General features: G+C 43.2%; 2 protein-coding genes across 6 annotated transcripts in view; both read right to left on the reverse strand.

Annotated features, from left to right (window-relative positions):
- igsf9a (immunoglobulin superfamily, member 9a) overlaps nt 1–981 on the reverse strand; it is a 28,091-nt gene extending 27,110 nt beyond the window's left edge. Inside the window, exon 1 of one of the 2 annotated variants that reach the window (XM_055874513.1) lies at nt 514–981. The gene's annotated coding sequence lies outside the window, so the exon portion shown is untranslated. The remainder of the gene's footprint in view (nt 1–513) is intronic. The other variant, XM_055874512.1, reaches the window with a different exon arrangement.
- Nucleotides 982–2,307: 1,326 nt separating this feature from the next.
- On the reverse strand, nt 2,308–9,896 carry tmem230a (transmembrane protein 230a). 4 transcript variants are annotated; one of them, XM_055874515.1, is made up of 4 exons: nt 9,712–9,896; nt 5,648–5,762; nt 5,362–5,484; nt 2,308–2,806 (listed from the first exon to the last, which is right to left on the reverse strand). In XM_055874515.1, exons 2-4 carry the CDS (start codon nt 5,747–5,749, stop codon nt 2,666–2,668), a joined length of 366 nt encoding a protein of 121 aa, XP_055730490.1. In that variant the 5' UTR covers nt 5,750–5,762; nt 9,712–9,896; the 3' UTR covers nt 2,308–2,665. The 4 variants fall into 4 exon arrangements, with proteins under 4 accessions (XP_055730490.1, XP_055730489.1, XP_055730492.1 ...); XM_055874514.1 differs by lacking the exon at nt 9,712–9,896 and adding an exon at nt 9,281–9,705; XM_055874517.1 differs by lacking the exon at nt 9,712–9,896 and adding an exon at nt 9,143–9,274.
- Between the last annotated feature and the right edge of the window lie 4,098 nt (nt 9,897–13,994).

Consider the following 13,994-nt stretch of genomic DNA (forward strand, 5'->3'; position numbering starts at 1 on the left):
AGTAAACTAACATAACCGCCACAACCCCTATTCACAGCAATGCTAGCACATATTTTACAATTGGCTATTATACAATTACTTTTCTTGTGTGTCCTAAATTATTTAGGCAAGAGTAATGTCACCTCACTCCACGTGACTCCAGTGATTCAGGAGGACTTTAAACCTGAGCATAAATAATAAATATGAGGGTGGCATGGTAGTCAACTGCAAACACTGGCTCAGAGTACAATGAACCCAGTGATCTCTTAAACAAGTATCCCAGTTCCCTGTTTGTCATGTCTGCGACATCAGAGCAGGTACAAGTGTCGAGGTTAGTCTAAAAAAAAAGATGCTCAAAAAGAACTGGCTTGTAAAATAACTTGAGATAGGTCAAGATCCACATTTGAGTCATTGAACAGGTTAAATCCTAGAAGGTTTTAGTAATAAATATTTAAAAAGCCATACAGAAGAGATAAAAAAAATGTTATCTTGAAATTGTCGGGGAACAAATTGATTTAGCAAAATACAATTTACCTGTTTTACACTAATGCAAATAAAGGCAGGTTGTATTTCCATTTAGTGCGTCAGTCTGAAGTAATTCCTCTAGTCCTCAGTGCAAAAGTTACAGGTGTTTCACCGTGTTATTCTCAGGTGGCAAATATGTTGTTTTAGGTTTCAACAGGTTTGCTGATCCTTACTGAAATATCGAATAGTATATGCAATTTAAACCAAGTCAATGATGGCGCATTCTGCGCTGAATTCTCAAACACAATTGCTAGACGCGTTGTATATCCATCATATTTCCTCTGTAATATCCAACATGTATACGAAGATTCACGATACTCCCAATGTTAGAAAGCCCCCTAAAAAGCAGCGAATAACTTTCCCTGCCCATTTGATGCTCCGTGGCGAAGGTTTCTACTCTCTCACCTCTTCTCTCTTCATTGAGCCGCTTGGTTGACCAATCACCTCCCCCTCCCTCTCCCGCTCTCCCTCACACACGCAGGCAAGCGCTCGCACGCACGCACAATTTTGGAAAAAGGTTTGAACCAATTGTGCTTTCTACTTTCCAATCTATTTACCTCTTTAGCACGTTTGTGTGTGGTTTAAAATTGTATTTTGTAGGCCTTCTTTGAACTGAATGTTTATTTTATTTAACTAGGCAAGTCAGTTCAGAACAAATTCTTATTTACACAAAGACGGCCTACCCCGACCAAACCCGGACGACGCTGTGACAATTGTGCGCCGCCCTATGGCTTTCCCAATCATCGCCGGTTGTGATACAGCCTGTTGCTTTCCTGCATGGACTAAAACTAACTTATCAAATAAACAATTAAAGATATTTGAAATTAGACTGAATGAAAATGTAGAATAGTCTACAATAGTAGAATAATTTAATATCCACACAAAATGTATGCTTTTATCTTATGAAAATGATATTTCCATTGGAAAAACAACTGCAGGCTATTCCAGTTTCCTGACAGTAATGAAGCCTGGTGCAAATGCATTATAGCCCATTACCGATGATTGTAAATAATATTTCCCATTCTATTACAAAGATTTTGCCCAAAAATATTTCAATTGATGATATGGGAATATTTCTTTAAGCTATTATTCCAGAACAGGGGCAGGTCATAAAAAACATGTTTGAATTGAGACCACAAGAGGGGGCACTTCGACAAATGATAGTATCAGTAAAACCCTGTTATTGCAAAGATAACAGCAAAGACCGACACTGACTGTACAAAACACCTTCCTAATGTTGAGTTGCACAGTTGCGTCAAGTTGGCTGGATGTCATTTGGGTGGCGGACACAGGAAATTGTTGAGTGAAAAACCCAGAAGCGTTGCAGTTCTAACAAACCGGTTACCCTGGCACCTACCGGTACACCCCGCTCAAAGGCACATAAATATTTTGTCTTACCCATTCACCCTCTGAATGGCACAAACACAATCCATGCCCCAATTGTCTCAAGGCTCAAGTCATTCATTAACCTGTCTCCCCTTCATCTACACTGATTGAAGTGGATTTAACACGTGACATCAATAAATGGATCATAGCTTTCACCTACCTGGTCATTCTATGTCATGAAACATTAAGGTGTTTATAATGTTATGTACACTCAGTGTCTACGCTTACGAGCTACTTGCAGCTTAAAATCTTGAAAACAAAAGGACATTCAAACAAGACTAAATGAGGTGCATTAGTGCAATCTAGCAAGACGCTCTATGTATCCTGCAGAGAAGTAACAAGTAGCATGTTGATCAAGAAATGTAAGTATCATTTTTCCTATTTTAATAGAAAAAATAAAGATACAAAAAAATTACATATTTGTACAAAGCCATGCCATTGGATCGTTTATTTCATTATTATCATAAATATGTAACGTAAACTGGATAGTCTCTTTTACAACCAATCACACATCTTTAGAGAGCATTACAAACAGATAGTCATGACATAAATATATAACAGGCCTTGCATATCTTAAATACTCTTGCATAATCTATAATGCTCTATCAGTAATAAATACTGTTAAATTGAAAGCCACAGTCGCATTGCACACATGTGATATGTAATAAAACAAAGAGAGTAAAGTTAAGCCACTTGGTGATGCTGTTTCTCAGTCTGGGAGATACTCGAGGTAAATGAAAGTCTCTCATGCAGCTAAGAGGGGCAAAAGGGTGGCTCAGTCGTCAAAGTCTGGAATGTCGTCATAGGAGTATCCGCGGTAACCCTTAGAGGCGTAGTAGGCGATCCGTAAATGGTAGAATCCAGGAAGGAACACAAGGATCCCAATGATGAGGACTGGAACTGTACGGTCCGGGTGCTGAAAAATAATAGCCTATTTAGTCTATGTATCACAATCAGTGCCCGATTAACAAATTAGCCTGTGTTTCAGTATCTTTCACAGAAAAGCGCGCACACACACAGATACAGGCACTCTATCCATCAAATTACAATTTGGCACAAATGTATCATACAACACCACAACCCTCTGACAAGGCAGGGCTGTAAGAGGAAGTACTAGTAGGCATACTGACCCCCACATGGCCAGTCAACACACACAGCATTTATTCTCCAAGTGATGTCACACTAGAGGGAGTGTGCTAGAAATGTAGTACTGTAGTTGGTCAGTGTCCATGTTTCATGGCATGCAAAGATGTAAATCGGTTTTCATTTAGGGGGTTGTTTTGATGTTATGCGCACACACTGTTGAGATGAGAACTCTTGAAATATCTGAAATTGAATGGTCACTGATCTACATGGGTGTGGAATGTGAAATGCACAGACACCCAGGAAAGGAGTACACCTCAAGCTCAATCAACCAGGTGGTGGAGGAACCTAGGAGAACTGATACATTGATCCCATTTAGGATGTTACTGAAGAGGAAAGCAATGAATAGCCTGCCATTGTCATTTACAATAACATTATAGTATTGTACAGTGCATGACTTGGGATGGAAGAAGTGCAGGAGCTGTCTTTTTCCAAGTCGGTCCATTAGACTATGTCCACCAAAATTCACAAATTACATTATACTATAGAGACCTCTGATTATTCAAAATTTTCACGACTATAGCCTACATGAACAAGTAAGCATTTTGAATGGAAAGCTGCTGTGTGATCCCATGTAGACCTACCACCTCCTGCCGTTTTAACCTTGATCAAGGCACTTAGCACCCCACATAGATCTGCATTGTTAGTCACACGTTGTCAGCATGTGGTCAACCCTCCATCTGGAGAGCTCCTGGGTGTGCAGGCTTGGCTTTTTCAACATTACAAACAAATACTTGTCTTTATAAAATGATTCCCTCATTCAACAAATCAGGAATCAAATGGATAAGGTATGCTACTTCAAAGCAATGTATCTAACTATACATGTTTATGCACAGCAAGTTATTTGTCAATTAGGCTATTCTTAGAATATGTTTTACGTTGTCGTAATTACATGGCTACTGTGTAATAGAGGGGAATCCCAGCTTTTATTTAGGCTCTACAGTGCTGGTGGAAAGGCAACAATGAAATTAATGCTTAGTTAGCTATAGTTAACTAGTGAGAACTGCTACAAGTTATGTTTTGAATTGGTGATCTAGTTAGTCTGTCTGTCATTTTATACTTGCTGCTGAAATATCGCGCTCTGTCTCCATGGGCAATAGCAGCACCACAGACAGGCACTGAAGGGTCATTCAAATAAGGGCTCCCGAGTGGCGCAGCGGTCTAAGGCACTGCATTGCAGTACTAGAGGCGTCACTACAGACCCTAGTTCGATACCGGCTGTATCACAACCGGCCGTGATCAGGAGTCCCATAGGGCAGCGCACAATTGGCCCAGCGTCGTCAGGGTTAGGGGAGGGTTTGGATGGGGTAGGCCGTCATTGTAAATAAGACTTTGTTCTTAACTGACTAAATTAAAAGATGTAATGGCTGATATGTAGTTTTTTTATTGATTGATCATATTTAAGTGTTTTCATGAATTACATGAACAATTCTGAAATTAATTTCAATGACCTTACAGACCCTCACTTGACAACTTGGAACAGCGCATCATGCAATTCAGGCTGGCACATGTTCAATCTGCGCAATCTCAAACAGCCTACTGTCACTAACAGATTCACAGACTAGCGGGCAAATAAACTTGAACAAAGCGGAATCAGGAAATGAATGCCCACTCTTCATTGCTATTCAATGAAGATCCTGCCTTCATTCCACTTTGATCAACCTTTTTTTGCCTCAGTGTGTGAATCTGGGCCAGCGATAGATTACTTTGTTTTTATAGAGGAGCCGGACAATTTCAAAGTCATCACATAATACTGTAGTACTGTAGGTGATGTTGCTGCTGATTGTTTCTTTCAAGCCAGGATATCAGCCCACCAAAGGGCACCGTTGTTTTATGTAGTCAAGCTACTGCAATGACGTCATATACACTACATGGCCAAAATTATGTGGACACCACTTCAAATGAGTGGATTCAGCTAATTCAGCCATACCCTTTCCTGTTTCAGCATGACAATGCCCACATGGACAAAGCAAGGTCCATACAGAAACGGTTTGTCGAGAATGGTGTGGAAGAACTTGACTTGCCTGCAGAGCCCCGACCTAAACCCCACCTTTGCGATGAATTGGCATACCGACTGCGAGCCAGGCCCAATCGCCCAACATCAGTGCCCGATCTCACTAATGCCCGTGGCTGAATGGAAGTAAGACCCCGCAGCAATAATCCAACATCTAATGGAAAGACTTACCACCAGAAGAATGGAGGCTGTTATAGCAACAAAGGGGGGACCAAGTCCATATTAACGGCCATGATTTTGTAATGAGATGTTTGACGAGCAGGTGCCCACATACTTTTGGCTATGTAGCGTATGTATGTCTGTGAGCTACTCACCGAAACTTCTATTGATCCTGCAAGGAGAAGCGCACCGATTACAATCAGTAAGGAGCCAATCAGGAAGAGGAATGTAGCCAGGGCAATAGCCTTGTAGGGAACTTTGGGAGGGCTTTTCTTGAACTGTTTGGTATAAAAGGTAAAAAGATTGGATTCATAATAACCAAGACAACCACAGGTTACAATGATATGTGATATGACAGAGATTACCCAAAAAGGCTCAACTATAGGTAGTTGGGAGTTAGAGATATGCATGTAATGCAACATCCGGTTGTCTGTGTCTCACCTGCAAGTCAATGTAGCCATCTTCATCGCCAGCTAGTCTTGAGTACTTAACTTTGTTACTGGATACTCCACCACCAGCAACAGTGCTGCGTGCAGGCATCATTACAAGACAGGGGCTGTGTCAGGATGGAGCAGGCGACAACTTGAATGGCATTCAAATAACATGCAAACTCATATAGACTATATAACAGAGTCCAGAAAGCGATATATGCATAGCTAGTTATAACTTACATAAGTAGCTATTGCTAGCTAAGTACTGTACAGACAGAGCAACTAGCTAGTCGCTACAGGCACACAACTTGGAGGCAAAGGCACTGCACAACAGAGGTGTATTCATTACACCGACTCTGTTGTAAAACATTTTTCATCAGACACGGCTTATTACTGCAAACAGAAAACGTTTTGCAACGAAAACAAGTTTATTGGGACAAATTCAGGTAGATCCCTCCCCGTTTCAAATCAAATGTATTTGTCACATGCTTCGTAAAAAACTGGTGTGGACTAACAGTGAAATACTTAATTACGTGCTCTTCCCAACAATACAGAGAGAAATAAAATAGAGAACTAATATGAAAGCTTTGTATTTGTAGTCAACTTTGTTCTGAAGTTATCGGTGGTCACAGAAAGGCGGAGAAACCATGTGATTTTATGTTTAGCGGAGATCTTCTGTGTATTAAGTGACGCGGGAGGGCACAAATTGAAGGTTACGTATGTAACCACGGTTATGTGAGCTATATGTATCACTCCAATATATTGATATTTACTCCTGTGTACACCAGTGTCACGGCTGGGGTCCACCCCTATATATAGACCCTATGGCCGCAACACACGTTCTCTACATAATTTGAGGCGCTGTAGCGCCGTAGAGGATTGGAGTGATCCATATAGCGCACATAACCATGGTTACATATGTAACCTTCGTTATGTTTCACTATATTGGATCACTCCAATATATATTGGTATACCCGTACCAGATTAGTCAGTGCTAAAGAGACCTGGCCAGCCAGCGGCAAAGTCCCAGAGTGGGACTGAGCCGCAGGGGCTATCAATGTGGGGGGGTCCCGCGGTCCCGCCACAGTCCCCCGAAAGGGAGGCGATGCCCAGGACTGCTGAACCAACCAACTAGTACGCTGAACCAACCCAATAGTACCTAGCAAAGGTGCAAGAGGAAGCCCAGCTGGCCGCAACACAGATCTCAGCGAGGAGCACTCCTCTCAGTAGAGCCAAGGACGCAGCCACACCTCGTGTTGAATGTGCCACCACAGATCCCAGCACTGGCATGCCAGCCAGGCAGTACGCTGTTGTAATCGTGTCCATGATCCAGTGAGAGCCTTTGCTTTAATAGCCCAGCCCCCAGGACTCTCTCACCATAGCAGACAAAGAGCTGGTCTGTTGTTCTCACTTGTCCAGGAGTGAGGAGATCTCCTGTGTCAGGGGTCCTGCCTCTCCTCTGGCGCCCTGAGCGCCTGCGTCTCCTAGGCACATCCCTATGGTAGTGATGGTTAACACCATCACACCTGTCAAAGGGAAGCCATAAGCTCAGCCAAACCAACAAGGCCATGAAGCAGGGGTCAGACGCCCTGGGAGAGCTTATGTCGTGACCCGCTTGGAGGAATAGGAACCCGGTGAGGGATAAATTACCAAGTACCTCTGCAAAAAACAGGGAAGACCTGTGTGGGGAAACCGGGCTGTTGCTTCACCGCACGCTGTGCCACTCCCCGCTTGTGTCCCTTAGCACGAGGCGATTGGGCAGGAGAGGGGCCCCACCGTCGTTCGGGTGCAGGTGGGTGGCGACGGTCCGTCTGCCTTGGACCCAGGGCCTGAGGCGGCGGCATGAACCGTCTCAGGGTCTCCCGGTCCCTAAGAAACTTATCAGTCTGCTCTAGAATGTCATCAGCCCTGGGGTGATGGGGTGAGTGGCAAATGTGCTCTGGAGAGCAGCTGGCAGATGTGATTGAGCCAGCCAGAGATGGCGCAGGGAGGTAACCACCTGCACCGTCCATTGGCACAGGCCACATCCCTCTGGAGCAGGGAAAGCAGGCAAGACACCTCAATCTCTTCCTGGAGGAGCTCTTATGTGCCCTCCTGCAGCCGGGAAAACAGAATCTGCAGCAGCAGTTGGTAAGGCGGCCAAGAGAGCAGTGGGACCCATATGTGGCTTTCAAGTCCGCATCAAAGACTCTGGGGGGTCCCGCCTTCAGTCGCAGGTTCCGCCCTGGCAGAGGCCCAGCTCTCCTGCAAGGTCTCGCAGAACTCAGCAGAGATGGGGACAGATGGAGTCATCTCCATCCACCAGTTGATGTCCAGTGCAGTGGTTACCCAAGTGAGTAGGCTCCTCATAGCCTCGAGCCGCTGGGGGCGATGAAGCCCCGTTGGCGGCTTCTGATGGCCTGTCAGCCTCACTCACAGTGAACAGTGCCAGCACCGTCCCCCAGGAACAGCCTATTACTGGTCAACATGGAACAGTTGTCATCGCCATCGAAGCTATCAACCTCCTGACGCAGGGCATGCACTCTCCATTCAAGGTGGTCCCAGTGGTCCGACTCATGCCCCCATCCAGGACTGGCAACAGATGGGCTCTGCCTGCAGTGGCTCCTGCCATGCTTCCTGGGAGGGGTACTGGGCCCAGTAGAGGGACTAACACCTCGTTGCCGCACCACTCCTGATGGATGAAGTTCGTCCCCAGCCTGAGCCCGGCAAACCCACTCGCGCATGGCCTCCAATTGTGCAGGCGTTCTGAGAACACCACACAAAACAGGCATCCAGTAGGGAGCTCCACCACTCTCTCCGTGTGGCTCATACCCAGGCAGTGCATACATAAGGTATGCGGATCCCCAGGGGGGATGGCACCATCACACCGGTCACAAAGGGAAGCCATAAGCTCAGCCAAGCCAACAAGGCCACGAAGCAGGGGTCCGACACCCTGGAAGAGCTATGGCGTGACCCGCTTGGAGAAATTATAAATTATCCAGTACCTCTGCATACACAGGGGAAGACCCCTGTGGGAAAAACAGGCAGACAAAAGAAAACAGCAACCAGGTAATAGATTTTTTTATTTGTTTTATGACAACTGCAATACTACCTAGCCGGTTTAATATCTATGCAGTAAAAACAGCACCACATAGAGTTACGCCAGTTAAGGAACTCCAAAGTTAATGTCCCAATGTAGTGGAAAGCCCACCACGACAATCACAAACTGCAAGGGAAAGAACAAGTAAAAACCCTGCAGGATAATTAGCAGAGAACCTGTGCAGCATGTTAAAGCAATTCACAACACAAATATAGAACAAGCCAGTCGGCAAGTTGTGTAAGGTAAATTAGTTTGTGGCAGCAAGTTCCATCAATATATTAATTCACATGGAGTCGTAGTGTAACACTAACGAAACACAAGCACGACAGTTCAACCGCATGCAGCGAGTCGAGCACTCAAGAGGGTCTGGCCATGTGGCCAGTGAGTATACTTCAACGCAAGATATTAAACTTATCAGTGACTTACCAAGCGAAATTCTGAAAGTTGCTACCTCAAAACATACGGACGTCCGCCGAGAAAATTAAAGAGAACTTGTGTCGCGGCCATGGGGTCGGACCCAGCCGTGACACAGGTATACGCTGTTGTAAATCTGTAAATTCTCACCTCGGATGTATCCCAATATAGTGAAACATAACATCTAACGCATGTTAGAGACAGGCGCTAGATTACGATCATTGTCTAGTACAACGTTAATAACGATGGTTTTGTGAAACAGCTCGGAGATTTAACGATGCTACTACTAAGGTGATAAAGATGAATTTAGCCTTTAAAATGTTTTTGGGAAACTGGGCCGTATTATTGACAGTCACGTTAGCTAGCTAACGTTACATTCAACGGGGGTGTATTCATCACGGAAACCGTTTATCAATTAATAAGCAAACAGCGCAAAACGGTTGCTTCTATTCGACAAAATTCAGGTAGGCCCCTCCCCGTTTCGTTTGCTTCCGATTTAGAAACGTTTTATAACCGAATCGGCGGTATACACCCCTGATGAGCTGGCATAGCTTGCTAGCTAAATAAACATTACCTCTCACCTGTATTACTGCTGGACGCAAAATAATAAGTGACATCAATGTAATACTATTTTCCCCAATAAATGCTCATTTCGCGGTAGTGATATACTTTTCAAATAGCTACAGTGTTTTGTTCACTTGTTTTCTATCTACAGAACTTCACCAAGCCCTCTGTCCGCTTCCTTGTTTTCCCGTATTCGTGGCTGCGCGCGCAAGAGTTGGTCACCAACATACAGCCTTCTACGGTTCACAGACAGTCTCGAGCGGCCATATTGTTAAGGGCACAGTAAATAGACTGGTAGGCATGCTACCCCTGGCTCCTCTTTATACAACTAGTAGTATAATAAGCAATATGGCAAACAAAACTGAATGACTTTTGTAATAACTTGGGTGACTAGCCCTACATGTTTTTTCCTAACTCTAATATGTGATTATATTAATAAAATAATAAGTATTCACTCACTATCAGCTATCATTGTAGCTTGTTAAAATGGTAGCTGTTATGAAAACCTCTACATGCATTGGTGATCTCCAAACCAATTATTTGGTTTGAAATGCTATACAGACACCTTAACTTTCCTGCCTGAGAAATGGAAATAAATCTTTTTTGCACCTACAAAAACGTACAAAAACGTACGGAAAATGATGTACAGTTGGATAATTAAATGTATGATAAGTAATCATGGCCTCTCAGACCATGAGACCATGAGAAACAAGATTCTCTGGTCTGATGAAACCAAGATTGAAGGATGGTGGCAGCATCAGGCTGTGGGGAAGTTTTTCAGCGGCAGGGTCTGGGAGACTTGTCAGGATCGAGGGAAAGATGAACGGAGCAAAGTACAGTGAGAACCTTAATTAAAACCTGCACTCAGGACCTCAGACAGGGGGTAATTAAAATCAGACCTGGATATTTTGATTGATTAGGAGACAAACCAAATATAATAGCATAAATAGTTATATTCGGTTGTATTACTATATGGTTTATGAACCATCTCTGATCATAGCAAACTAAACTAAATCAAATCAAATGTTATTTATCACATGCAGCAAATACAACTGGCTTAGACTATACAGTGAAATGCTTGCTTACAAACGATTCCAAACGATGCAGAGTTAAAAAAATAATAATACAAAAAGTCCAGGATCCAGTTGCAGAGGGAGGGGTTCAGTCCCAGGCTCCTAGCTTTGCCTGATGCTATAGTACAGTAGATGCTTCAATTCAATAACATTAGCAGTCAGTGCACATGTAGAGACGCAAGAAGCCATATGAGTGGCTACTAGTCTGCAAGTCCACTCTAATGAGATGCAGAATCCAATTAGAATCGACACAATTTCTTTGAAATGCTAACCTGGCTATTGTAGTTAAGAAAGAAAAAAACAATGCCATTCAGTTGATGGATTTATGTCTTGCCAGTTCATATAATTTACTCCCTTTATAATATTGTTGTTTTTCTGATAGAATCAGTTTTAGTCTGTGGTGAGTGTTAGAAGAGGGGTACAATTGATTTCACAGCTAAGCTATTAGATGCCGTCATTTTGCTGCCCTGCATAGTGTGTGGGTGTACCGTAAGGCTGGTTCAGTACTAAGCTGGCTGCATGGAATGATGGTTGATTGAAGCTTTTTTTTATGTTGATGTGTGTTGCAGACCATGGTTATTATAGTCTTGTGTTTATATATTTGTTTTTTATTTGAAATTCAGTTTAGTTTGTTAGTTTTCAGATAAACTTGACTCGTTTTTATTTACTTCAATTTTATAACAACATTTCTATATCAATTAAAAAATATTACTTAGCTTTAGTTTCAGTTTTATTGTTAGGGACAGAAAGTCGCCTATGCGTGGGAGGCTAGGAGCCATGTACAATGCATTCAGAAAGTTTTCAAACCCCTTTATTTAATTGATTAGACGTGATTTGGAAAGGCACACACATGTCTATATAAGGTCCCAAAGCTGACAGTGCATTTCAGAGCAAAAACCAAGCCGTAGGAATTGCCCATAGAGCTCCGAGACAGGATTGTGTCGAGGCACAGATCTGGGGAAGGGTACCAAACATTTTCTGTAGCATTGAAGGTCCCCAAGAATACAGTGGCCTCCATCCTTCTTAAATGGAAGAGGTTTGGAACCACCAAGACTCTTCCTAGAGCTGGCTGCCAAGCCAAGCTGAGCAATCGTGGGAGAAGGGCCTTGGTCAGGGAGATGACAAAGAACCTGATGGTCACTCAGACCGAGCTCCAGAGTTCCTCTGTGGAGATGGGAGAACCTTCCAGGAGGACAACCGTCTTTGCGGCACTCCACCAATCAGGCCTTTATGGTAGAGTGGCCAGACGGAAGATACTCTTCAGTAAACGGCACATGACAGCCCAGTTGGAGTTTGCCAAAAGGCACCTAAAGACTCTCAGACCATGAGAAACAAGATTCTCTGGTCTGATGAAACCAAGATTGAAGGATGGTGGCAGCATCAGGCTGTGGGGAAGTTTTTCAGTGGCAGGGTCTGGGAGACTAGTCAGGATCGAGGGAAAGATGAACGGAGTAAAGTACAGTGAGAACCTTAATTAAAACCTGCACTCAGGACCTCAGACTGGGGCGAAGGTTCACCTTCCAATAGGACAACGACCCTAAGCACACAGCGAAGACAACGCAGGAGTGGCTTCGGGACATGTCTCTGAATGTCCTTGAGTGGCCCAGCCAGAGCCAGGACTTGAACCCAAAGCGATGCTCTTCATCCAATCTGACAGACATTGAGAGGATCTGCAAAGAAGAATGGGAGAAACTCCCCAAATACAGATGTGCCAAGCTTGTAGCGTCATATCCAAGAAGACTCGATGCTGTAATCGCTGCCTGTAAAACTAGTTTTTGCTTTGTCATTACGGCGTATTATGTGTAGATTTGATGAGGAAAAAATACTATTTAATCAATTTTAGAATAAGGCTGTAACGTAACAAAATGTGGAAAAAGTCAAGGGGTCTGAATACTTTCTGAATGCACTGTATATGTTGTATAGTTTTTGGGGAATTCACTTCTTGCCACTGTGGGGCAGTAATGCATATGGTGATGGGTCAGGTAATAGGTTAGGTTAAGTTTAAAGGTAGACTCCGCAAGATGACGTAGATACACAAACAACCAGGAGAGTTGAAGTGCGAGGCTAAACTTCTCAGCTGTTTTGGTCCCATAGCTACTACGTTGTGGGAGTGTGAAGCGTACCCGTGCACATGCACAGATACTCTGTGTCACTGTGTGAGAGCAAAGTCTTGCAGTGTGCTCCTCTCAAAAATGATGTGATCGAAGGTCATGAAGTTTTGCCTGCAGTCGACTGCAAGTTTTTGCAGTTGGCCTTTACCAAATTCATCCTGCAGCCATCGCCTGTATTGTAGGATGCTCTATTGTCAACCAATCATTAGGGTGTTTTTGTTTGACCCATGTGAACGTGACCAAAGAAATGACTGAAACAGGATTTGTATACAGTGGATATATACATACAAATGTGATATTTGAGGGTCTATCTCACTAATGATTGTTCAATGTGCACTAATAATATTAAATTATGATTTCAGTTTTTGTTTTATATGGGTGTTAGTTACATGCTTATTTCGACATTATAAAGAAAACATTTAATAAACAATTGCAACACTGCCCTGTTGATCTGAGCTTTGCTGTTGGAAAACCACATTAGTGTGTGACTTTTGGCTGTCGCAGATGCACCTCCCCCGACTTCACTACTTCGACTTTCCTCCACAGTCAGTTGCTTTAGCCTTACCACTCAAACGCACCCAATATCTGCGGTGCTGCTCGTGGCAACGTCATATCGCTGAGTCTACCTTTAAATTATGATGTCAATCTTAATGTTACCTGCCAGATTCAGAAGCTTGAAAACCCCAAACTGAACATTATTCATTAGTTTTTATTTTATTTTGGGAGTCAAAGATAACATTTTCAGTATAGTTTTGTTAATTATTTTATTTCAGTTTACTACATAATTTTTCCATGATTAGTTTTCATTGTAGTTTCAGTTTGTATTTACTATAATTGTTGCAGAAAGTAAGTAATGCTGCTGAGTGGTTAATGAAATGACTTGATGTGGCATTAAGTGCTTCGGCAAGTATAACTGAGCATGTGTATTTGTGTAAGATTGTGAGTGATTGAAAGAAAGTGAGTGCATCAATTAGTGTGGAGGGAACATGATTGACAGCAACCATGATGTGGGCCAATGTCATGGGAGATACAATGTCTGTGACAAGACAAGATGCTGACAGTGGAATGAACGAGGTGAATGAAAATGAAATTACAAATTGCTTCCAAGATCCTCAG

The sequence above is a fragment of the Salvelinus fontinalis genome, chromosome 21 (genome assembly GCF_029448725.1).
Source record: "Salvelinus fontinalis isolate EN_2023a chromosome 21, ASM2944872v1, whole genome shotgun sequence".
NCBI classification, from domain to species: Eukaryota; Metazoa; Chordata; class Actinopteri; order Salmoniformes; family Salmonidae; genus Salvelinus; species Salvelinus fontinalis.

Excerpts from the sequence above, each read along its gene's own strand:
- tmem230a (XM_055874514.1), bottom strand. The coding sequence starts at position 9,309 with ATGTTTCACTATATTGGGATACATCCGAG. Across the intron at positions 5,485-5,647 it reads ATGGCTACATTGACTTGCAG|TTCAAGAAAAGCCCTCCCAA; the intron begins GTGAGACACAGA and ends TATACCAAACAG. Across the intron at positions 2,807-5,361 it reads CAGGATCAATAGAAGTTTCG|CACCCGGACCGTACAGTTCC; the intron begins GTGAGTAGCTCA and ends ATTATTTTTCAG.